The 23566-nt window shown below is 55.5% G+C and overlaps 2 protein-coding genes across 2 annotated transcripts; one reads left to right on the forward strand and one right to left on the reverse strand.

Annotated features, from left to right (window-relative positions):
- Positions 1 to 2966: 2966 nt before the first annotated feature.
- On the forward strand, positions 2967 to 4622 carry VOLCADRAFT_99677 (uncharacterized protein; the record flags this gene model as incomplete). The annotated part of the gene is made up of 1 exon (XM_002958348.1): positions 2967 to 4622. The coding sequence occupies one exon, from the start codon at positions 2967 to 2969 to the stop codon at positions 4620 to 4622; it is 1656 nt and encodes a 551-aa protein (XP_002958394.1).
- Positions 4623 to 7014: 2392 nt separating this feature from the next.
- VOLCADRAFT_108121 (uncharacterized protein) lies at positions 7015 to 23130 on the reverse strand (the record flags this gene model as incomplete). Its single annotated transcript, XM_002958366.1, has 27 exons — positions 7015 to 7184; positions 7984 to 7998; positions 8513 to 8684; positions 9175 to 9359; positions 9728 to 9851; positions 10006 to 10105; positions 10473 to 10660; positions 11283 to 11320; positions 11643 to 11814; positions 12106 to 12254; positions 12626 to 12752; positions 13069 to 13168; positions 14082 to 15007; positions 15530 to 15567; positions 16096 to 16267; positions 16519 to 16667; positions 17151 to 17277; positions 17473 to 17569; positions 17833 to 18071; positions 18408 to 18445; positions 18757 to 18943; positions 19594 to 19751; positions 20355 to 20481; positions 21420 to 21519; positions 21758 to 21870; positions 22885 to 22985; positions 23114 to 23130. The coding sequence occupies 27 exons, from the start codon at positions 23128 to 23130 to the stop codon at positions 7130 to 7132; spliced, it is 4014 nt and encodes a 1337-aa protein (XP_002958412.1). The 3' UTR covers positions 7015 to 7129.
- Positions 23131 to 23566: the final 436 nt, after the last annotated feature.

The raw sequence follows: 23566 nt of genomic DNA on the forward strand, positions 1-23566 counted from the left end.
CCCGAAGAGTTACAGTTTACTTCGTGCAAACGCCGTGGGGAATGCCGCAACACGCGCACACCACAATCTCTCAAACACTGATCGAATAGAGTTCGTTCACCATCGTTCGTCTTGCATCATGTTGAAAGATAACACTACACGACTTTCCGGGTTGCAAAAGTAATGATGCATAGCAGCAATGGACCGGAACCACCAAACGCAGCCTGTTTCCTGGACCATCGCGATTGTCTCCATTTGACGAACGTTGATGTTTGGCCCGCTCGCTGTTGACAACCGGAGTGGCGTCATTGTCGTCGGCTGGCTGCAGCATTGCGCCCGCATTCCCTACGACCTCTATACTGTTGTATCCTGTTTAGGTTTTCCGCAACGGTTTGGGCGCCGAAACCTAACTGCCAGTGGTTAGCTCGTCCACTCCGATTTACCAAACTCCAATATTACTAACTAACAACCCGTCAATTCCGCGGTTGGTGCTTACAGGTATTAACTAATACTGATATTAGTTTAATTGCGGCTACTGTTAGCTGCGGCGGCTAAGCGACTACTGTTAGTCGTCCGCCATCTAAATGCCGCACTGTTGCGGAAGTCCATGGGCGCCGGCGGATCCAACGACTACTGTTAGTCGTCCGCCATTCAAGTGCCGCACTGTTGCGGAAGTGCATGGGCGACGGCGGCTAAGCGACTACTGTTAGTCGTCCGCCATCCAAATGCCGCACTGTTGCGGAAGTCCATAGGCGCCGGCGGATAACACGACTACTGTTAGTCGTCCGCCATTCAAGTGCCGCACTGTTGCGGAAGTGTATGGGCGACGGCGGCTAAGCGACTACTGTTAGTCGTCCGCCACCTTAATGCCGCACCACTGCGGAAGTCCATACCTGCGTATGGGCGGGGGTTTTACTTACGTAAAGCTGGGACCTGCGTCCCAGTTTCGTCTGACCGAGCGAGAGTAGTTCCTGCGAACTATGGCTTCTGGATACGGCGCCGCCCAGTCGTACTGGGAATCCTTATCGGCGCGAGGCCCAAGTGGAGTCACTGATGACTACTTATTCAAGACACTTGTCTCAATCGGTATCTTTCGATGCCCCCATTATGTGGTTGTGTCGTCTGAAGTCTACAACATATACCGTCTTCATTAACGTCGCTAATGGCTTCAGTGATTTTTTATATCTGCTTTAATGACCTAACACGCTTTGGGAGCTTCGGGTCAATGTTTTGCAGCGTTTGGTCCGGTCAGAAACAGTCCGATTCCTCGTTGACTTTCGGGCGTGAGCTTCCTAGCAGTATCCATGGCATTAAAGTACTATGATATGGTTAACATGTATGTCTCCTGTGAGATTCTAGCGGCTTTGGCATGGACAGTCCATTTTTGGCTGGAGGAATGAACTTGCACGGTCGGAACGTTATTTATTCTTAACTTTCAGGTCCACGAACATTTTTTTATTCCGAATTCGGAATATATTCCGCAAAAAAATAACGCTGGTGGGATATACCCTTGCCATGATTGCGGCTGTATTAGATGAGGAAGGCGTGGAAGAGGCTGGGACTTCCGGAAAGGAGCATCAAGGTGTTCTTTCCGGAGGTCAGTTCACCCAGTTCGAAGAGACAGGCCACATCTACTACTTCCCCCATGCTTTAGCGGGCACAAAGCGCAAAACGCCCCTGAGACGGGTGATGGTGCGTTCATCACCAATAGTTGGCCATTGTGAAGAGAGAACGCAGAGAACTGTTAACCCACAAGCTGCTAAGAGGGACGCGGCCTTTGTGAAGGCATCATACCTTACTAATAGTGCTGTGGGTGGGTGTGGAAGAATGCACACTTTTACCCAGAGGACGATGAGCACTTGCCTTGTCTGAGTGTGTGCATAAAGTAGGTTGCTCTAGTCCAGCGCTGCCTGCGGGCGGGTGAGCGTCTCCCCGCCGGTCATGGTGATTTATCCACCTTGTCAAGTCATACACCCCCTAGCTAAAATTTGTTTTGGGTCTTCCCTGTTACTGGCATTTTCTGAAGGCACAGTAAGCGCCAAGCTTGGTAACCACTGATCTGGTCTCTGTTGCGTTGCCCGCGCTGCGTGCCCTGACTTGAACCTGCGGGGTGCTGTGGTCGTCGTGGCGCATCGTTTCAGATACATGGTGTGCTAACAAAATGTGCTGCTCTTGGCTGAGTTGGGCTTGGCGACGCGATACCTGTGTACGAATGTGTGTATGGATGCATGGATGTGTGTGGACGTGTGTCTTGTCGGACGAGTTTTGTGGCGTGGAGACAGGCATCCCGGGCCTGAATAGGATGTTCGGGCAGCAGTTTGGAGGCAGATTAGCGTTTGGATTTTTAGCAGGGTCCTATGCCGGCGTGGAACGCTGCATAAGCCTCCTAAAAGTTAAAAACCGGCGACAACGGGCAGGAACGTGACAGTTTCGGAGCTGGTTTCACGGAGTGAATCTGTACACATTGCATACGCCGAATGACGAATGTTATGACTGTCCTGGGTAAATCAGTCATATACTAGGGTTTACTTGCAGGGTGTTATACAGGGGACTTGGGGCTTCCGGCTCCACATCATCACCGCGTTTTGTAGTAATCCAACATCTCTTGTTATTGGCGCAGTGTTACAAGATGTCGTGTATAATTTTCATCGTCCGCATTTTCGTACGGTGACATGTTGCAGATGACCCTTTAGAGCAACGAAACGTACACAACTCACGGCGGCTGAAACTCGACTTAATTGGAGTATCCTTGCTATTTGAGCTATCGTACCTACGTAGATCAGTCTGTAGCAGCAGGAGTCTGTGCAGATTTGTATGTTATGCAAGCAGTGATGCATCGGATATGAATAACAAGTAAAGTTATAGATGCCTTGTGTTGTTGTAAGTTAGGAAACGTGGGAAGCCGTCCGTTAAGCCACTCAGTCAGACCATGTAATTTACGCAGCAGCTGTGTGCAAGGAACAAGGCATCAGGCACTGCTTGGTACAATGGCATCACAAAATAGTTCTGTGGTGCTTTTGATCACGGGCCTGGTGCTCATATGTTTCGCCAGCTGCAGCTCGGCGACAACTACCATGCTGGCGGGTAGTGGCCATCCAGCAGTGGACTTCGAGGCCATTCTTCTTCGGCGACTAAGTTTCAATAACACCGCCACGCAAAACGTGTCGGACATCGAGCACGTTGGCGTGGCGCAAGTTGTGGAGACCATCGGGTACCTCTTTGCTTCGCCCCACACGCTTAACCAGACCTTTGACAAGGTACCGGAGTTGCAGTACCATGCCTTCTGGGAGGTCGTGGAGTCGGCCAAGGCACTGGAGGTTCTATCCACCCACGAGCTGCCGGCCCATATCGATGCCATGACCGCGCGCGTCGCCCAGCTGCCCACCCACCTCTGCTGGCCTGTCTTGCGCCGCATCGTCCTAGCAGCACTCATGCACCACCGTCTACAACACGGGCCCCTCAGCACCGATGCTTCCACAGCCGTGGTGCGCCTGTGCGTGCAATTCTTCCAGCTTCACCGCACTGCCGCAGCCCGTAAAGGCATTATTGATTTCTTCCACATTTCCAAGGCCGGCGGCACCACCTTTTGCCAGCTCGCCAAGCTTAACGGCTGCCGCACGCAGTCCTTTGCCGCACGCCGCAACTGCCTCATCCGGGAGTTCGATGACGTTCCACGCTGGGTCAACAACTCCCTACACAACCACCTCGCACCCCGCGGTCTGCGCACCCCCTGGTTCGCCAACTGGGGCACCAAGCAACGCAACCCCGTGTCCTGTCAGATCCGAAAGCGCTTCATGCTCCGCCGCCACTTCAACATCTACGCCAATGAGTTCACGGTATACGGCGCGCAGCGTGTACCTCGCAACGCGCACGTGTGTCCGGGCCACCTCAACGTGCTGCAGCTGCGGCACCCCCACCTCCGTCTACGGTCCCACCTGATGTGGGTTTGGGCGCTGTACGACCATACCTTCCGCGAACAGGCTCCCGCATTCTTCCCAACCCACGGACTGCCCCACTGGCGGTCCCTGCTACCCGCCGCCACGGACAACTACTATGTGCGGTCGCTCCTCGGGGAGTCCGTGTACTTCCTTCCGGGGGACAACCTCACACAGGCGCACCTATCCGCGGCCCGCCTGGCCATGACCATGTTTGACGTGTTGTTGTTGCTGGAGCAGCCCTCCATGAATGAGGTGCTGTACGAGATGGCCATTGGATGGGGACTTGGTTTCGGAGCCGTGCACGCTCGTACGAGCACGCAAGTCCACGAGGTAGGGCGTCAGGGTCTTCCGGAAGCGGAGGAGTGGCAGCAGCTGCTGAAGCGGAATGCGCTGGATCTGGAGCTCTACCGGTTCGGGTCGCTGCTGGCGTTGCTAGATGCGCTAGTTTTTGATGTAGCCAAGGAGTCCGGGCTGGGGTCGGGTTACTCGGCGGTCGGGAGCGAGGGTGGTGGCGACGTGGCAGTGGTGGCGGGGCCGCGGGCGGTCAAACCCGGGGATGATGAGCAGTGGGAGCTGTCGCGCGGCGGTGGCGGCGGCGATGGCGGCGGCGATGGCGGCAGCGGACCGGCAGCTAGGCGTGGGACGTGCGGGTTTGTGTCGGCGCATGAAGGGGACCAGGCGTTGCCGTCCTGGGTCGTTGTGTAGTGGGGACTAATCATGGTGGAGTGGGGTGGGGTGGGGTGGGGTCTGAGAGATGTGTATTGTAAGGACGCACGGCGGGAGGTCGGATGTCGTAGGAGGGGGACATAGGGAGGGAGGGAGGGAGGGAGGGAGGGAGGGGGGGAGGGAGGGAGGGAAGGGCTGTTGCAGCTTCACCATTGCCGGGTGTGTCAGGGGGGTTAGGGGGCGGCGGCACTGGACCCGGTTCAAACTGCTGGTTCCCAGTTTGCCTTTATTTATGTCTGTTACTGGTCAAGGAGGGAGCGATACTGGTCGAGGGCAGCGGGGGCTCGCTTCCGCTGAAGCAGAGCGCCGACCGGCACCTAGACGTAACCCGGACGGATAACGGACAAATGAAGAGACAGGTAGATCGAGACAGCGAGCGTTACGTGATTGTGGGATTTTTAACTTACCACAAATATTTTATTATTGCGTGAAGTGGATTGAAGGGTTCTTTTCCTGTCCTGATGGATAAAGCGCCTTATGGAAGTCGGAAGGAATGGACGGAGGAATGGCGATCGCCCGGGGGACACGACACAGTGCGTGTGTGGTAATGCGTGCGTGTGTGTGAGCGCGCGAGAGGGGAGATAGAAAGAGGGGCGGGGAGGAGTCAGTGAGCAGGCGGAGGGACGGACATACATACGCGGACACTGAGCGGGGCCCAGGAGGCCATCTGGATCCCCACGGTCGCACGGTGGCGTTGGTGATGAAAAAGGGGAGCACAATAGTCTTTAGGGCGATTTTCCCTTTGCCGTCTGTTCCGCTCAGCTTACTGCGCCGTACAGGCTCGTACAGTTTTGGGGGCCGTATCCTACTTACGTGCTTCTGCTCGTGCTGCAATCGTTCATGCAAGAGGATGTCCTTGCAGCGCTGTGTTTACGTGTCTTTTCCTGAAACTGTGTCTGAAGGGATTGATAGTCTCTAGTTCTAGAAGTTGCGGGCACCGAAGGGGGGGAGCAATAGGCAATGCAGAGCGAACACAACCAATCTGCATCACCAGGAAACCCCGTGCTGGGGGGGAATACGGCGCAAGACGGGGATGGTCGTTGGTGTAGATTTGTTATATGAGCGGAGAGCTGTCAGAGGTCAAGTGGCCCTGGAATTCTTAAGGAGTGCAAAGTTTTGTTTACTCAATTCTCATTAAGGAAGGACGTAAGGAAGGGCGGCGTAAGAGAGGATCGACGTTTTAATTTTTCTGAGAGGGCGGGCTGAAGGGCGGGGAGTGTGTGGGCGGGCTCCAGCTGCTGGGCGGGCTCCACAATTTTGCTCGCACATGAACAGCACAATAATCTTCCCGTGTTTTCGGATGCTTCTTGTCTGAGGGATGAAACTGTCATCCGTCAGATAGAATCTTATTATCTTTTTCGTGCAAAAAATTGGTTTACTCGCAAACCAACCCACCTGCAGTAGTTCTTAGCTGGAAACGACCTAAGAAACCAACGTACAGGGATCAAAGGTCGGCATATCGTCCTGACCAGCTCGTCAACTGAGTTTGGTGGGCCGCCCCGGAGCGACCATTACGGCCGCCAAGCGATGAGGCGGTGGAGGCTACGTCGATGGCTTGCAGACGTCCCCAACTTAAACGTTTTGCTTGGCTATCGTCCGGGGGTGAAATTTTTAATTCTGCTGACAGGAAGGGGGGGTTCAACCCAAAGTTAATTTACAGCTTGGGCAGGCTGCTGCGCAGGAAATAGGGGCGCATACTCACATACAGTACGGAAGGCCACGAATATAAAGTGTCATAGCTCGCTACGGAGTCGACGCACGCACTCTGCCAAACAATGCCGAGATAAGCTGGATTGGAGGCGAATGGGAAGCACCAGCACCAATTGGATCACGCATGCCAGCAAATGCACCCAGCAGTGGGAACATAAAGAATACAAAACACACAGAACACATGTACAGTGTCTCCAGCAAGCAACGCTGCAGAATTCTAAAGACCGATGTCTTGATAAGGCGCCAGGCATCGTATCCGTCCATAAAACACTACCCCCGCCCCTGCATGTGCACATGCGCGCTTCTTCCCTGAGCCCTCTGGCCCTGCTGCCCCCCTGCCAACACCCCCGGATGGTACTACTACGATGTAAAACACTAACCCCCCCGCTGTTGAGCTTTTCCTTTGAAGATGACTTCCTCACAGGGACACAGCCCTTCACTAGCTAGAGGGACATGTAAAAAATAGAAAATATGAAGGACAAGGCTGCGTGCCGCCTTCAGTACGCCCTTCAGTATAACAATCCACCACCATGTATAACAATCCATAACAACACCTTTCATGACAAACGACAGACAGGAACGCGCGGCTCATGGTTGATCGGGTTTACTTCGCAAGCTAGAACGGTGCGCTACAGATGCTGCTGCTGCTGCTGGCGGCCGCAAGCGGCGCCATGACGCCCCTCCTGGGCGCCCCATGCATCAGGGTGTACGTGTCCCGGGGTGTACGACATACACATCCACACACAACTAGGAGACGGGACGAGCAGTCGGTGGTATCATTGGTTGAGTGAGGCAGCCAGGTTTATGAGAGACTCTCGGAGGATTGTCAAACTGCGGCAAGCGGATGGGGGGAAAGAGGTGGTGGTCAGGAAGGGAGTGAAAGGGGGCTAGGAGGGGGGTGTCGTATGTAGGCTGGATGTGGGATGTGGGACGGGAGGATTGAGGCGGGCAGGGGCGGGCAGGAGGGATGTGCGTGTAAGAGGAGGGGAATGTGGCACTTCCGTGCGCTTTGTTGGCAACACCCCGCAGATCAGCAATGTGCAAGCCCCGCATCATCGAGGCACGGCTGCCTGTGGCCTGGTGGCCCTCCCGGCCCTCCGGCGGAGTGTTTGACCTGCCTCTATTCATAACATAACATAGACAGGCGTCCTTATTGTAGGTGGAGTACCCCACTCTTCCATCCATCTGGGAGCCTGCCCATCCCTATCCATAACAGCTGCTTGCCTCTCAAGACTAGAAACTAGCGGCTTGCTTGGCCACTTTTGGGACTATGGACACACGAGGGAACGGCCCGGGTAAACCATCTTTAATTTGGGAGCTGAGCCCCCAGCCGGTCTGCGTGGTGACGACTTCATAGTGCATTACGCCACCGTTAGGTTGCCAGTGGGAAGCATACTTAAAAGAGTTCGCTAGGTGTCTCGACGGCCGGTGGGAGTGCCCGGATACCCTAGGTAATCCATGCACCTTCCCAAGTGGAAGCACCCCCACTTAGGGGCATGCGGCATAAGTGGCTGGCCCACGCTGACACCGCCATGCCCCAACGTTTGCATCAAATGCTTGTGCGTTTCCGGTTAGGCTGTTGGTAGTTACAGATTAACCGACCTAACGGCCGTGAGCGCACAGCGCGCACCTGCAGGCTTCGTGACTGCGGGGCGGTTGAAGACGAAATGCATGTCTTTGTGGAATGCTCGCCGTACACTAGTACACGGGCTAAGTACGATGACCTTGTGTTCCAAGGGCGCGACATGCGCACGATTATGACCGAGGCCCCACTCCTGGCTCTAGCCAGGTTCCTCTCGGAAGTCTGGGAGACCCGGCACGTTGCTCCAAGGCGCTTCGCGCTCAAGCGGACGAGGGAGGACGATGATATGGTCCACCACGTAACCGCACTAAAAACGATCTACCGTCCATGGCCCCCCTCCCGGCTTTTACGGACACCCCCGCACTGGTGCGGAACTTGTAACTTGTAACTAATGTAACTAATTTATCTTTGCCTACAAGAGTGTGTCGCCCCGCGGGAGCCACAAACCACACAAGGTGCACCAACAGCGCACTGCTGCCTACTTCTTACTTCTTACTTCTTCCTGTTTGTCGTCGCATCTAGATAAAACGTGTTAGTTATACAACTAACAACGAGTAACCAACCCCAAAGCACTCACTGGTACTGCAGGGCGTAGAACGCGTTCATCTCGAGGTCACTGAGGTACAGGGAATGCTCAGCGGCACCCCGCAGCTGAGCCATGTTGCGAATCGTGGCTCGGGTCAGCGTGAGCGTCACCTCCACGATGTCGGAGGCCAGGACTTGAGGGGAAATCCGGCCGTACGGCAGCACTGGAGGAGGGGGGGGCCGTTAAGGGAGGGAAACAGCAGGGGGTACAGGGGTTGGTGACATGGCGGTATGATTTGGAGCACGGTTGTAGAGGAGAGAGATATGGGCGGGGCGACGGATTTTCCCTGTGAAAGGGGATTCACAAAACCATCAGCATGCTCCCTCTTCATGCACTGCGATATGACGTGCAATGTGTGAATTGAAGAAGAGAAAGGGGGCCGGTGAGGGATTGACTGCAACTTGTAGGGGTGTGTGTGTGTGCGTTCACAACAATTATAACGATTATAACTATCACCTCGGTTACAGCCATTTTCCCTTGTGGTTATGGTGGTTGTGGTGTTGGCGGCTGATATTGGCTTGGACTGGAGCTGAAGACCAGGGTGGGGTGGAGGGTAGGAAAGGGCTTGGGGAGGTGTTGCACCGGAAAGTCCCCATCCCCCCAAGAAACCAAACCCAAACCCGAACCCGAGTCTTCCCAACCCCGCATCTCACCAGCATCCCGTACGATGTGTCGTACGATGTTTGTCACGGTGTCCACAATGGACGCGGCACCCTCCTGAGCGAGGCTCGCGCTGGTGTCGTACTGGCGGAAGTAGAAGTCGTACACCCGCTGCCACCAGTAGGCATGGCGGAGCTCACCGATGAGCTCTGTAAAGTTACGGGCAGTGGCGATCCGCCTGAGGCGGGGGGGGGATGACAGAGGGAGGCGGAGGTTACGCACGGATTCCAATCGGCTGACACGGTTTGGCAAACGGAACTCAAACCCCCAAGAGGATGGTGGGCCGGCCCGCTGGAAGGAGCTGATTGGTGGCTCCTTCCGCACTGCAGACGACAGGTGTGTCTCTTGAGTGTACGCGCGTGCGCATGTGTGTGTAGAAGTATGTGTGCGAGTGTGTGTGTATGTATGTTTAGGACAGTACATGTGGTGACATGTGTGTACGTGTATATGTGTGTGGATCAGCCGAAACGTCAACCAAATCAGCCAAAACGAACTCTCAAACAACGAACCCCAACCGCCACTGGTGGGTTCGCTGTCATGACTTACTGCAGGTCGAGCTCGTGGCCCACCAGGTAGTCCGCAACGATGCTGCCCGTATCGGTCTCCAGCAGGCGGGAGAAGGTTGGGTGCAGGATGTTGAATACGGCTTCGGCGGTTGGGCCTGAGGGGTCTGAGGGGGCCGTCGCAGAGGGGCCCGAGGTGTGAGGTGAGGGGTGTGAGGTGAGGGGTGAGGTGAGGGGTGAGGTGAGGTGAGGGGTGAGGTGAGGGGTGAGGTGAGGGGTGAGGTGATGTTGTGGCACTCACGCACTACTTCACGCACGCACCCGTGAAAGATGGGTCCAGCCCGTGGCGCAGCAATCTGCGAATGTACTGCGCAACCAAGGGCGCCTGCAGCAGCGCATTGTTGACTGCCGGGTAGGCCGACTGGGACATGAGGGACACAGGTGTGGTGGAGGGGGGGAGTGTGAGGAGGGGGAGGGAATGGTTCAGGCGGAACCGGTGTGTTTTTGCGTCCTTAGCTCTACGTGCCCTTGTCTGAGCAATAACGTAACGGTAACAACGAAGGTGAAGAGAAGGAGTCGGAAAGAAAGAGGAATGGAAGGACAACGATGGCGAATGTCACCGAGGGGCTTGCTGCTTGGCTGCGGCAAGCGGGGAATAGAATGTCCTTCGGGGTTTTAGGTACCGAGATGTTGCAAGAGGAAGGCTTCTGCGGCTTGTTGCAGATGTCAAGGAACCGCAGTGCAAGTGGTAGCCAGGCGGACCGAAACCAATAGACAAGAAATCCCACCTGCCCGAAGGCGACCAGAAAGTCGAGTCCCAGGTTGTTGGCTGCTCTCAGAATTATGCCCCCCAAGTCGGCGACATCCCCCGAGCTCTCCGCAGGCGGTGAAAGGCGACGTGGAGGGTGTCGTATGGTAGGAGGGTGTCGTACGTGCTCCGCAGTACCGTAGTCGCCGACGATGCCGTTGAGTTCCTCTGGTGGGGACCATTACGGTGGCGACCATCAAGTACCCCCAGGGGAAGGGAAGGGGGTTGATAGGTCGTTTGTAGATTTGTAGGGGAAAAGGTATTTTGCAGCATTTGCTAGGCGTGCGTGTCGTTAGGCACGTGAAGACATGGCTGTGTGCGGTTGGGTAGTTGATGCGAGAGGCGGACGGGTCAGTCAGGGCACGTGGGTAGCCCTGAGAAGAAGTTGTAGAGGGGTGAGGTGAGGTGAGGTGAGGTGAGGTGAGGTGAGGTGAGGTGAGGTGAGGTGAGGTGAGGTGAGGTGAGGTGAGGTGAGGTGAGGTGAGGTGAGGTGAGGTGAGGTGAGGTGAGGTGAGGTGAGGTGAGGTGAGGTGAGGTGAGGTGAGGTGAGGTGAGGTGAGGTGAGGTGAGGTGAGGTGAGGTGGAGGTTGTGGCGATTCATGAAAAGGGAAGACGGGACGGGGAAGGTGGTGAAAGGGAAAGAAGGAAAGCAGCGCCGTACGCCGTACAAGTAGCAGTGCTCAATGTCCGTGCTAGTTTCAAGAGTTGGTTTCTTCATGAGTGTCATTTATGGTGCGCATCGTACGAATAACACCGTACATTGCGCAGCACACGTGCACAGATGGCTTACCTGCAAGGTACGACAAATTCTGGTTCAGCTCATCCAAGCTGCCATGGCCAAGGGGGTACGGAAGAAATGCAGAAAGAGATGTAAAAAATCGTAAGAAGAGTCGTAAAAGAGTCGCACACATTCAGCACAGAAGCGGAGGGGGCCTGCACCCGCACCCCACGTCCCGCACAACTGCCGCATGCCCTAGGTGAACATCATAGGCGCGTAGGCGTACGTGCATACAACACTAAAACAGTGTGCTGGAACGACTGCTTGATTTCATCTTCGATAACCATAACAAGGCGCAAGAAACATCATCTCACGCCACCAAAAAACATGGCTATACTACACTTTCGCGCCCCGCACATTCGCCTCTCTTACTTATGCTGCAGGCGGAGGAACGCGTCGTATTCCATGTTCGACATGAACATCTGGGCATCGGCGTTGTTCCGGAGCTCATCCGCGTTGTCCAAGGTAGCGCCTACCACCGCCCGGACGAAGCTGACCACGTCACGGGCCAGCTGAACGGGGCCCATGCGGCCGTATGGCGACACTAAGTTGGGAGGGCGGGGCAGCGGAGCACGACAAAGTACGACACGGCGCAGCACAGCGCACACGGTGAAGCATGGAACAACATGTGTATGATAGACGACAATGTACGGCGCATAGAAGAGGGGAGAAGGCCGGAAAAACACATATGTATGCCCCTCCATTGTATGCCCCTCCGGACTCCATGTGTGTATGGGCCCCGGGTTACTCCAGTGGGGAGTAACGCAGATCCTGAAGGTGTAACGCACACACAGATATACATACATGGATATATGCAGGCTCCAATACCGCTCACCGGCGTTCCACAAGAGTTCCTGGACAGAATCCGTAATCGACTGTGCGACAAGCGCAATGCCTTCCACCTCCCAGCTGCCGTCGGAGCCCCATGATGCGGACTTGAAGGAGGAGATAAGGTCGGAGAAGTCGCGAGCGCTCGCCAGGGCCCTATGAGCAAGTGGGAGGTGGGGGCGATGCGTGTGTGTATGTGTGCATGTACGTGTATGTCTATATATGTGTGTGCGTATTGTAAGTGCCCACACCGTGCGCAACGTGGGAAGACATGCGCGCGGATGTACGGCATGCGCGCGGATGTACGGCATGCAAGGGAGTGACCTGCATAGCATGCTGGTAACGTTTAAAAGCCTGTGTCCCGAGGACTCAAGTGTTTGCGGGTGGAAGCACCGGACATTAGAGGGCACCTTTCCACCCCGCCAGCTATCCTTACATGAAAAGACGCAACCACGCTCTTCTATCAGTCCTCTGTAGTTTAGCGATCGATTAGCTGTTAGCGGTTGGCGGCTTAGTAGAACACTTACACAAGATCGATATCGTGGTTCCGTAGCGCAACGTCGGCGATGATGCTGCCGCTGGGAGTCGAGGCCAAGTTGGCGAATGCTGCCTGGAGGATGCGGTACAGTGAGTAGGCCGCCTGGCTGCTGGGGTCTGCGATCAGGGCGTGTGCGTAGGTGGGTGGTGTGGGCGGCATGTTGAGCCAGGCAGTGGCGGTGTGGGACCTCCCCCCCGGGGAGGGAGGGGGGGTTGACGGAAGGCCGCGAAGGCGAGGACATGAACCAAGAGAAGGGGGGAGTAACACCGCAAGGGTGAGGCGAAGCGTTGCAGCGGTGCTAGGCCCGGAAAATGGTTTCGGGGCGCCCTCACACACGCCCTCACACACGCCCTCACACACGCCCTCACACACGCCCTCACACACGCCCTCACACACGCCCTCACACACGCCCTCACACACGCCCTCACTCACCGGACAGGAAGGGACCCAGCCCCTGTTGCAGCAGTTTGTAGACGTACCAGGCGGCTGTCGGGAGATCCTTCCCGATCTCGGCAGCTGGCGGGTAAGCAGTCTGAGGAAGGGGGCCAGGGGGGAAGAGTTAGGGCCGCCGCAATACACACACACACGGCAACGCGCACTAGCAGGCTCGTGGGTCGGAAGAAGGGCTTCTCCAGCAACCGACACCGGACAGAGATAAAAAAGTTCCCAATGTGCTCAAGCTAAAAGTAGTAATTGCAAGTAGATTTTTTGACAAAAAAATAATGCAAATATTACGGCGGAGTCTTGGACGCGAGTCTGTCAGTACGTCAGGACGCCCAGAGGGGTCAAGGGAGGGGACAAGAGGGCCTACTGTCGCAGCAACCGTCAACAACCGTCTCAATCACAAGAAGTTGAGCAAAAAATTCAGTCAGGGCAACAAAACCTGAATGTTACATTATTAGGCATGTTACGCCTCCATGCGTGTGGTGGTGACAGGGTGTAGGTGTGGGTGGGGACTGGGGAGGGGAGAGGGCGGCTGTGGAAAGGGACGGGCTGTCAGGTGCCCTCTGGTGTCACTCTGGGGGTCAAACATGTTGAGAAAACATCGCAATGCTCGCCAGCACCAGCTAACATTGTAATACCAAGCCGGCTGTATTCTTTTAGGTATTTAAATATGCATGTACCTCAGGAACCTCCCAAGCCAGTTCGGGAAAGCCGCTATCATCTCCAGCGCGCATGTCATGTTTGGAGGGTCCGAGTTATATAAAAAAACACAAAATGTTGGTAAAATGGCAGAATGGAGATTTCGGAGTAGCGGTGTTTTCTTTGCGGTACGGCGCATGTAGGTACGGCATATATGCAGTACGCGTAGAGAAAGGGAGGGAGAGTGGAGAGAGGGAAGAGCAGATAGCGGTCCTGCCTGCACGACGGAAGGGACCCGCTACCCCTTCAACGGAGTGACGGCCCAATAAACAGTTCCCAACAAAGAATGTCATCTGGTTTACCTCGACGAAACGCAAAAGGAAATGGAGCCCCATCTTGTTCGCGTTGTAGGTGAGGGTGCGCACAAGTCTTTCAAGTGCAGCTAGCGGCCCCTCAGTGCCCCCGGGGGAAGCAAGTGGCGGCGGCGGGCTGCTGTACCACCACCACGGCGGCGGCGACGCAGATGAGCCGGATGGCGGCGGCGGGCTGCTGTAATATTGCCACCACCACGGCGGCGGCGACGCAGATGAGCCGGATGGCGGCGGCGGGCTGCTGTAATATTGCCACCACCACGGCGGCGGCGACGCAGATGAGCCGGATGGCGGCGGCGGGCTGCTGTAATATTGCCACCACCACGGCGGCGGCGACGCGGATGAGCCGGATGGCGGCGGCGGGCTGCTGTAATATTGCCACCACCACGGCGGCGGCGACGCAGATGAGCCGGATGGCGGCGGCGGGCTGCTGTAATATTGCCACCACCACGGCGGCGGCGACGCGGATGAGCCGGATGGCTGCTGCGGCGGCCACTGCGGCCATGATGGGCCGGATGGCTGCTGCGGCCGCCACGGCGGCCATGATGGGCCAGATGGCGGCGGCGGGCTGCTGTACCACCACGGCGGCGGCGGCGAGCTTCTGTAGTCAGACCACCTCCATGGCGGCTGCGGCGATTCTGATGGCGGCGACACGGTATCGTACTCAGACCACCACGGCCACGGCGGCCATGATGGGCCAGATGGCGGCGGCGGCGAGCTTCTATAGTCAGACCACCCCCACGGCGGCCGCAGCGGCTGCGGCGGCCACGGCGGCCTGGATGAGCCGGATGGCGGCGGCGGCACGGTATCGTACCCCGACCACCAGGGCGGCGGCGGCGACGGTGATGACCTTGGCCTCCGATAGCCGTAGTCGTACTCGCCATTGTCAGCGCCACCGCCACCGTTAGTGATGCCGTCTGCCAATGGCCAAGGAAACGGACAGAGGGTCACAGCGGGGGGGGCATCGCGCCAGCAAAGGAGCTAAGGCCGCTTGTCATGTGGCACACATGGCAAGGAGGTCATAGTGCAGCGCCTAGGGGGAGTGGAGCGCCTCCTAACACCGAAGTATGAAGGGCAGACTGAACGGGCCCCAAAACACAGGAAGTCAATTCCGAAGGGAGCTTAGGAAGTGATGTCGCAAAGGACAGTACGAGTAAAGAGAAGGGCAAGTGATGGAGGACAAAAAGCTAGCAGTAGAGGCAGTAGCAACAAAGAAGAGAGGAGGAGTCTGGAAGGCTTGGATTGGACAGGTAATTCCGGTTTCGGAGCACCCCCAGTAAACAGCCGTGTTGGGAATGCCCATGTATAATTTTCATGTAGGTGCATATATTACATAACGAGTGTGACTACATAATAGCCAGGGGCCAGGGCCTCCGACCATCTTGGCTGCTTACTAAGGAAAAGACCAGATGCATGATCCGCAACATCCCCCACCTCACCTCTTAAACGGCCAAGTGCACCTCGGAGATCATCAAGACTGCGCCAAATATAAAAATGTGCAGAGGGCACGAACAACGGCAGAAGGGAGTGAAATGGTGGACCGGAAGCGGGGGGGGGGGAGAACAAGGGCAGAGGATGGGATCGACTCCAATTTCATATTCTCATGTATACATGTTTGCACGTACATAGATGCATACATCGGCTCAAAACACATCTAGCTACCTATGAAGTTCATCTGTACGTAAAGGAAGGAAATATGCAGCTGGGGAACCGAGAACCAGAACGATAGGGATGCAAGCAAGCAAGCATATCAGACCTCATGGCCTCCGGTGCGCACTAGGAAGTTGGGTTGGCTTGGCTTTTGTATCGTAACGATATAAAATTTAAATCAAGGCAAAGGCACCCTCCAGCCGGGCAACGTCCTGGGGGCCGCTTGGGGTTTCTGAACCATTTCCTAGATAGGCTACCACCGCTGTGCGCTGTTTAAGCCAGAAGCCTGCGAGGCCTACCGATCTGTAGACACGCACGCGGCAAGCAGTACGGGTGCTCACCCCCTCGCACGAACCTGGTCCGAATCATGTAGAAAGCTTCGTACTCGTCGTCTGTCATGCGAAGTGAACCATCTGCACTATATCGCAGGGTGTAAGCATTGTCAACAACGCTGCCGACAAACGCCTTCGCAAAGTCCACGGCGTCCAGGGCTATCTCTATGGGCCCGACGCGGCCGTTCGGTGTGGCTGCAGTACGACGAGCGGAGAGACCGGCAGGGGGCAGTTCAAGGGCGGGGATGGTCACCGGATGTCGGGTTGTACATATATCGAGATTAGGTTTTAGGTCTCCGGGCGCGAAACGGCTGGAAAGGTACGACAAGTACGACAAAGCAAGTACGGCCAACACCGCTGATATTATGCCACAGCCCTAAGGACAGGCCACCTGGGAGCCCACCAGCCAACAAGTCCTCCCCCAAACCCCTGAAGGCTACACTCACTGGCCTCCATCACCAATGTACGAATGATGCCGGCGACTGTGTTGACGACGTCGGTGGGGCCGTAGTCAGCTTCGTTGTGGTACGGATTCCAGAACGAGCGCTTCATGATGTCCACAACCTCGAGTAGGTCGCTGGCAGCGCCCAACGCACTGCGAGTCCCAGGAAAGGGTGTTTTGGGGGAAGGAGTGGAGGCGTGAAGGAGGGCAGAAGGGAAGGCGTGAAGGAGTGAAGGAGGGCAGAAGGGAAGGAGTGAAGGAGTGAAGGAGGGCAGGAGTGAAGGAGGGCAGGAGGGCAGGGGGGCAGGGGGGCAGGCAGCCATGTAAGGAACGATAACGGGGCAGAATGTTACGATGTAGGGCGGCAGTGGGTGACAGCTACAACTCATCTAGAGGAGTCCCATATATAAGGAGACCATATATAAGCCGGCACCCACTATTCACCACACCCACTCCCCCAGCCGCCCTACGATACAACCTAGGACACATGTCCCACATGTCTCCCAACCACGTGTCATAAATACACATGAGTGCAAAAAATGTGAAGCGCCAACACACATTTCAAATCCGACACAAGAACACACACACACACGGCATTAGTTGCGCTAAAGCCAGGACATGATGTATCGTACTCACTACAGGTCCACATTGTGAGACTGCAGGAGGAAGTCTGCGATAATGGATCCCGTGGTACTGTTGGTCCAGCTGTTGACGGACGTCTGGACGATCCTGTGCAGCGCATAGGCAACCCCTCCATCAACATCTGCACAGATGTTTGGGTGGGGGTTTCGGGGGGCAATGCAAAAAAGGGGATCATAAGATTCGTCGCAACAGCAGCAGCAGCAGCAGCAGCAACAGCAGCAGCAGCAGCAACAGCCGCAGCAGCGTCGATAACAACAATCCTGAACCTCACGCAGGCCTCCCCGCCCCCCCCCCCAAACACGGGGTCCCCACGCACCTAGGAGGGAGCCCGGACCCACGTCCACCAGCCGATATATGTACTTGGCGGCATTGGGCACATAATAGGCGATATCCAAGGCCACCACGTATGTGTCCTGCAGGCAATTCACAACCAAACAATGAGAATTCGCTTGAAGACATCGGGGGGGAGTCATCTGCCCCACCCACCACTGCCGTCCACCGTTTACCGTCGTGTGCTGCCATGTGGCCCAGCCCAGCAATAGCAGCCCAAGCAGCCCTGGCAGCCCAGCCCAGTCCTAGCAGCCCTAGCAGCCAAGCCCTACGTAGAGGATCAAATTCATCCATTACCCCACCTAAACCTTACCTCCCACCCCATCCACCCCACTCGCCCACGCACCTCCGCAAATCTCAACAGGTACTGCAACCCAAGGGAATTCAATATCCGCACTGCCACCTTGTCTGCACGTATACTGGGTGGTGACGGTGGTTGTGGTGGTGTTTGCGGAGGATTGGAGGGATAATTAGACCACCATGGCGGCGGGCTTGGCTGGTTATATTGCCACCACCACGGCGGCGGGCTTGGGGGTGGGGGCTTGACCATGGCCCGTGCCTTCGACTCTCGACCGTCCAGCTCAGCTGCAAGAAATAGGTTCAAATGGCACAAGTGAATGAGTTAAAGGCGACTATTCCCCTCCAAGGTTGGAAACAAGTGAACATTTGCTTGGACCACTTCGGGGGCACACAGATTATTGGGTGCATCTGTACGAGATACGCGGAAAGTCAGGATCCCGAACACTGAGTCCACGTAGAATACCTGCACAATGCGCAGATATGGCATGAACACCTCCTGGGGGGTCCCCGCGCGCGGCAACAGCGCTGCTGTGGCTGCTAGGGGCTCAAGTTGGGACCCGCACCGGATACACCGCAACTGGACGATGGTGACCCCCCAAGTGGGGTGAACCACCCGCTCACCTGTAATGCCTTCCAACGAGCGCTGCAGCTCGGCAGCGCTGTACGATGAAGCGTTACAGACCAAGCACCGATAGTGTACGGCATTCCACGGAAGATCAAAGAGCGACCGGTCGGCGCATCACGAGGTCCCCGCGCCGCGGATTGAGGGGTGGAAAGGGATGGGGAACGAGAGCCAGGAAGGAGAGCGAGGGGAATAAGTATGCAGTAAGAACTAGCTAGCGTCGTCTTCCTCAACCTCCTCATACACCCATATTGCCAATCACATGTCTTAGCACATCAGACCTCACTCAACCCACAAGACCCCTCCATGTTCCGCCATCCCCCACCCCCGGCCTTCTGCCGTACTCACCTTGCTCGTAGTCGTGAAAAGGCGTCGTACTCCTCGACAGTCATCAGCAAAGAAGCATCCGCACTCGTGCGCAAGGTGTCTGCATGCGACAACGTACTCTCTGCCACCGCCAGAAGAAAGTCCGCCGAATCAGCAGCTACGGTGTACGGCGTCAGGACTGTAGAATAACTCCAATAATGGAGTCCCACTGAACGGGGGGGTGGCGGCGGTTGGTGGGGTGGGTGGGTGAGGACTGTTGTACGGCACATTGTTCACTGTTGTACGCCACTTTAGTCACAGAAAACGGAAAGTTGTTGAAAACATAATTTTCCCTAGAGTGGGTGATGTTGGTACACAAGGACCCCGGGTGGCACCTTCGAGACCACCAAGTTGTCAGTTGGGTCCCCCGTGGGCGCATGCAACGTGTTTTCCAACTAACAGGTGCCATGACGGCGCTTCCATCATGCTTACTCGTCGTCTGCGCCTCCTGTGTCGCACGCATATTCGCGGACCCCACCCACCCACCTCTGACGCGCTTCCTCAACGGGCGTATGCGCATTTGCAAGTCAGTCAACAGCTAATAGAGGCAGCGTATGCGTTACCTTCATCCCCTCACCCCAAAAGACCAAACCAACCAAGGGGGTACGGGCGTGAGGTGCCGTACAGCCCCCCCTCCTGTACAGCACAAGACTTAATACTCTACTGAGTCTCGCGGTACGTGCCACATGTTACAAGTTGTTAAATGCGTCGGTGGCATTAAGCAGGGAGATATATGTATAGCTGGAAGCTGGTGCCTATAGCTGTGCATTCTTATTATAGTAGCGACAGGGGAAATGTGATGGTGGTGTGTGTACTTACAGGACTCGGCCACGAGCGCCTGCACGGTGGTCGCGGCGACATACACGATATTGTTTGCACCGGTAACAGTACCGGTATGCCACCAGGGGTAATACGACCAGTCGGACTTCTTCAAGATGTGCAGCATTTCGCGGAAGTCCCTGGCGGCTGCGAGATTTCTGCGGTCAGCCGTGCGATGGGGGGCCAGGCGGTCATCCATCATTTGAATCATTCATCCAGGACTCCCTACCCTCCATTTGCGCAAACGCACGCGATAAACGCACATGCTCGCATACGTGTGTGAATGCACGGGTGCAATGCTTCAGTCCACTTTCACGCATGGGTGCGTGTGAAATTGCAAAAGGGAGCCATGCAAGGCAGAGCAGCTCGGTGCTAGGAGGTCGGGAAAGACACCCCAATCAAAGCCGGTCGGCCGTGGGGCCCCTTCGCGCGGGGCACATCACATATCACGCAATCTGGGCAGAGGAAATGATTTATAAAAGTCATGCAGGCGAGAGTGAATAAAAGCGTGTGGGTGGGATGGAATGCCAACCCCGTTGACCTCAACTAACGCACATTGCCGGGCAGCAAGCAACACGGACCGGGTGGTCCCATGGGCCACATACATACATACATACATACATACATACATGCATACATGCATACATACATACATGCATACATACATGCATACATACATACATACATGTATACATACACACACATAAAATGCCGGGAGATGTGATGAGGCGAAGCGCCATGCACCATGCCGTACAACTTACGTAATATTGAAGTCAAGCTGAAACATCATACGCTCCATCGCAATGTTGCCCGTGCGCGTAGTTGCAATCTTGTCAAACATAGTTTGCAGGATGTCGTACAGAGACTCCGCCACGGGGCCCTCAGGATCTATGTCGTACAGTGCGTGTCGTCATGCGGAACGGGTACAAAAGATCATTCAAAACTTGGCTCCCGCGTACTCACGGGCTCGTCGAAAGGCGACGAAAGGGACAACAACCGCGCGATTGTATGCGTGTTCGGAGGGTTAGGGAAGCGGTATAGCAGAGAGCTTTACCAGTATGCTGTTGTGGTGGAAACGGGAGGTGGAGTTCAACTTGGTCGCTGTCGTAGCGGCAGCGGCGGCGGCGGTGGTGGTTGGGAATGATGGTCAAATACAGGGGTAGTGCTCTTGACATCCGGCGACCTTGGCATGCCCTGACAACACGCGCTTCCGGGCCCCGCTAGGATCCGATTGGCTTACACAATTTCGCTGTGCGAGGCTACTGCTACTAGTTGTACAACACGTGTTTGGTAGCAACACCCTTTGGTATAACGCTGGACGTCAACGCGCTGAGGGGGACTCCAACCCCTAGATGACACGAGGGCCAAAAAATATCGGTGAAGTTCGGGCAGCTGTGTCTCTTCATCGCTTTGACCTCCGTTAGCAGCTGCTCGCAGCTTTGGACTTCAACATAACGGTATGTTGATACCTCCTTGATTTGCATGGATATACTTACACCCCAGCCACCCCGGCACCCAAACATACTTCCAGGCAATCATTTTAAAATTCTTTATGGCACATGCGAAGCATGTAATGCAAAAAAAAGTAGACACACGCACATCCCGTTCTCCGCAGCCCCGTCGGCATTTCCCAAACCGCGGCTCAAATCAGTACAACACACTGTACAACACACTCGTACACTCGCTCGCAGACCCTCGGAGAGCAAGCTAGGCTGTACACCACCACGGACACCCCATACCTCTTACACACCACATCCTTTTTTTCATTACGAACACCTAATCCCTGTTACCAGTTTATATCCAATTATTCAAGCTCAGCATCTTACCTGCTAGGTTAGGGTCCAATCCCCTACTCAACAGCCGAGCAATGTACTCGGCAGCGACGGGCGCATCCTCGAAAACGTCTGCCAAGGCTGGCATTACCGACTAGGAGCGGCGGGTTGGGATGGCACCGGAAGGTAAAACAGAGGGTGTGACCATCGGATGCGGCGATCAGAGCTGGTAGGCATCGCATGAGAGGAAGTCCAGCCTTAAGTCACAGGGGCAGACAGACAGAGCAAACTCCCGTTCCCAGCTCCAGATTTGCTTCTACAAGCAAAACAGACACCACACACGAACACGCCCGCACACACATGGGAACGCAGCATGCACGGCGAGGACATACCTCCGCAAACGAAACCAGGAAGTTCAGCCCCAGCTTATTCGCGGCGCCTTTCAGTCGAGTGCTGACGTCTGATTGGGTGCTTGCGGTGCGCGGCGGCCTAGTCGTGGACGTATCTGGCAAGTGGTGCTGAGAATCAGGTTGGGCAACCTGCGAGGTCTCCGCTGGGCCGAACTGCTGCAGGGTTTGAGTCCGGCCAACTACGCGATGTTCCGCAGCCCGAGATCCATGCAGCATACCACCAGCACCATCATCACCACGATTATCGCCATGTATAGAGAGGGGCGTGGGAGCCGAGCAAGTGGGCAGGAGGCGCAGCACGCAGGTGGTAGGGGGGAACGTCAGCAGGGGGGCCGGCCAGGCTTGCACACGTTTTGCATTTATCACTTAGTATCAGCTACAATGCTTTGTGGTTAGAGGGGCAGATGGAGGAGAAAAATTGATTAGGTGCCGGGTACTCAGCAGCCACGCGGGTTGGCGCTGAGGACTGAGCTTCTCGGACAGAACCCCCTTAAAGGTAAGGAACCACCGCACTGTCGAGTGAGCGCTGGTAACCCTTAAATATTCGGCCCAGGACTAACCACGATATTGCGACTGGCCGAGCTGCTTGCTGAAACCGTTTGAAATGTATTGATCCCTGTACACGTATATTCAACAGCATACATTTTTGACATTATTTTTTGAACTACGCGTCCTTCCGTCCTACTTTTTTGCATAGCATGTGTGCATGCAGATTTTGGGGTTTACGTAGCCTACCAACCTGCCCCGGCTCGCCCATTTTCACGCAGGGGGAAGACCCCGGCATCATACCCGTGACTTTACATTGTCTTGCTTTTGACCGAAACTCAACATACAACGAACGCCCCCTGAGCAGCCCCATGCTTGATCTCGATTTGCTAGGTGCAAAACGTGGCCGCCTTGGTACATTGGGCACGGCGGCTCTTGCCCGTCGCTGGCTATCGTCGAGAACCACGAGGCGAGGGATTTTACCTTCCCCAGCCATGTGCACTTCGGAAACAAGCAGAAGGAAAAGAGAGCGCAAGAAAACAGAGAGCTCTTGGCTATACGCGCGGTCTCAGCAAGTTTAAGAAATGCCAGAGATCAAACTCTACCAGATCTTCCCTACTCACCATTCTGTCCACGTAGGAGCTCCGCTGTTGGGGAACCAAAAGCTGGCGCAAGGAACGCAAAAACGGCCGCAACCACCAATATTCGCCAGACGTTTGCAAGCCTGTAACAAAGGTAAAAGAACGTAAGGATTATTTAGTATGCTTATCTGCAGAAGACCGTGGTTCCGTCCCTTTCTCGCACACTCGCTGCGCTCTAAAACGAATTGATTAAGCGCCGAGGTAGACTTACATTTTTCTAGCAAACATCTTGACCTAAAGCGCAGCAGCTCGCCTGTTAGGCGAGCCGAGTAGCCCGCCCCCCAGGCTGAATAGCGTCCGTAACGATTTTCCCTAGCCTCGGAAGATCGTCAATGCCAAGGAAGCACATATGTGCTACCCAATCATCCGGATACAATTTAACCTATGATCTGATTTCAAGCAAAGCCGCATGTACGGTGAAGCGGTGGAGGGGCCGACACGTGAACTCAAAATGAATCTAGCGAGCAGTTGGCTGGCCAAGGTCAGGTGCACGGGCCAGGGTACTATATTTGAATGAATACAGAGAAATGAATATTTTCAAACCTTTTTCGATAGGTCTTAAATGCTTGATGTGGATTTCGAAACTCCCAGCTTACAGAGTTACCGAATTACCGAAGGGCATCCTAACTTTTCTTTCATTTCGAATGGCAATGTAAGGTTTCTC

Source organism: Volvox carteri, assembly GCF_000143455.1.
Source record: "Volvox carteri f. nagariensis unplaced genomic scaffold VOLCAscaffold_92, whole genome shotgun sequence".
In the NCBI taxonomy this organism is placed as follows: domain Eukaryota; kingdom Viridiplantae; phylum Chlorophyta; class Chlorophyceae; order Chlamydomonadales; family Volvocaceae; genus Volvox; species Volvox carteri.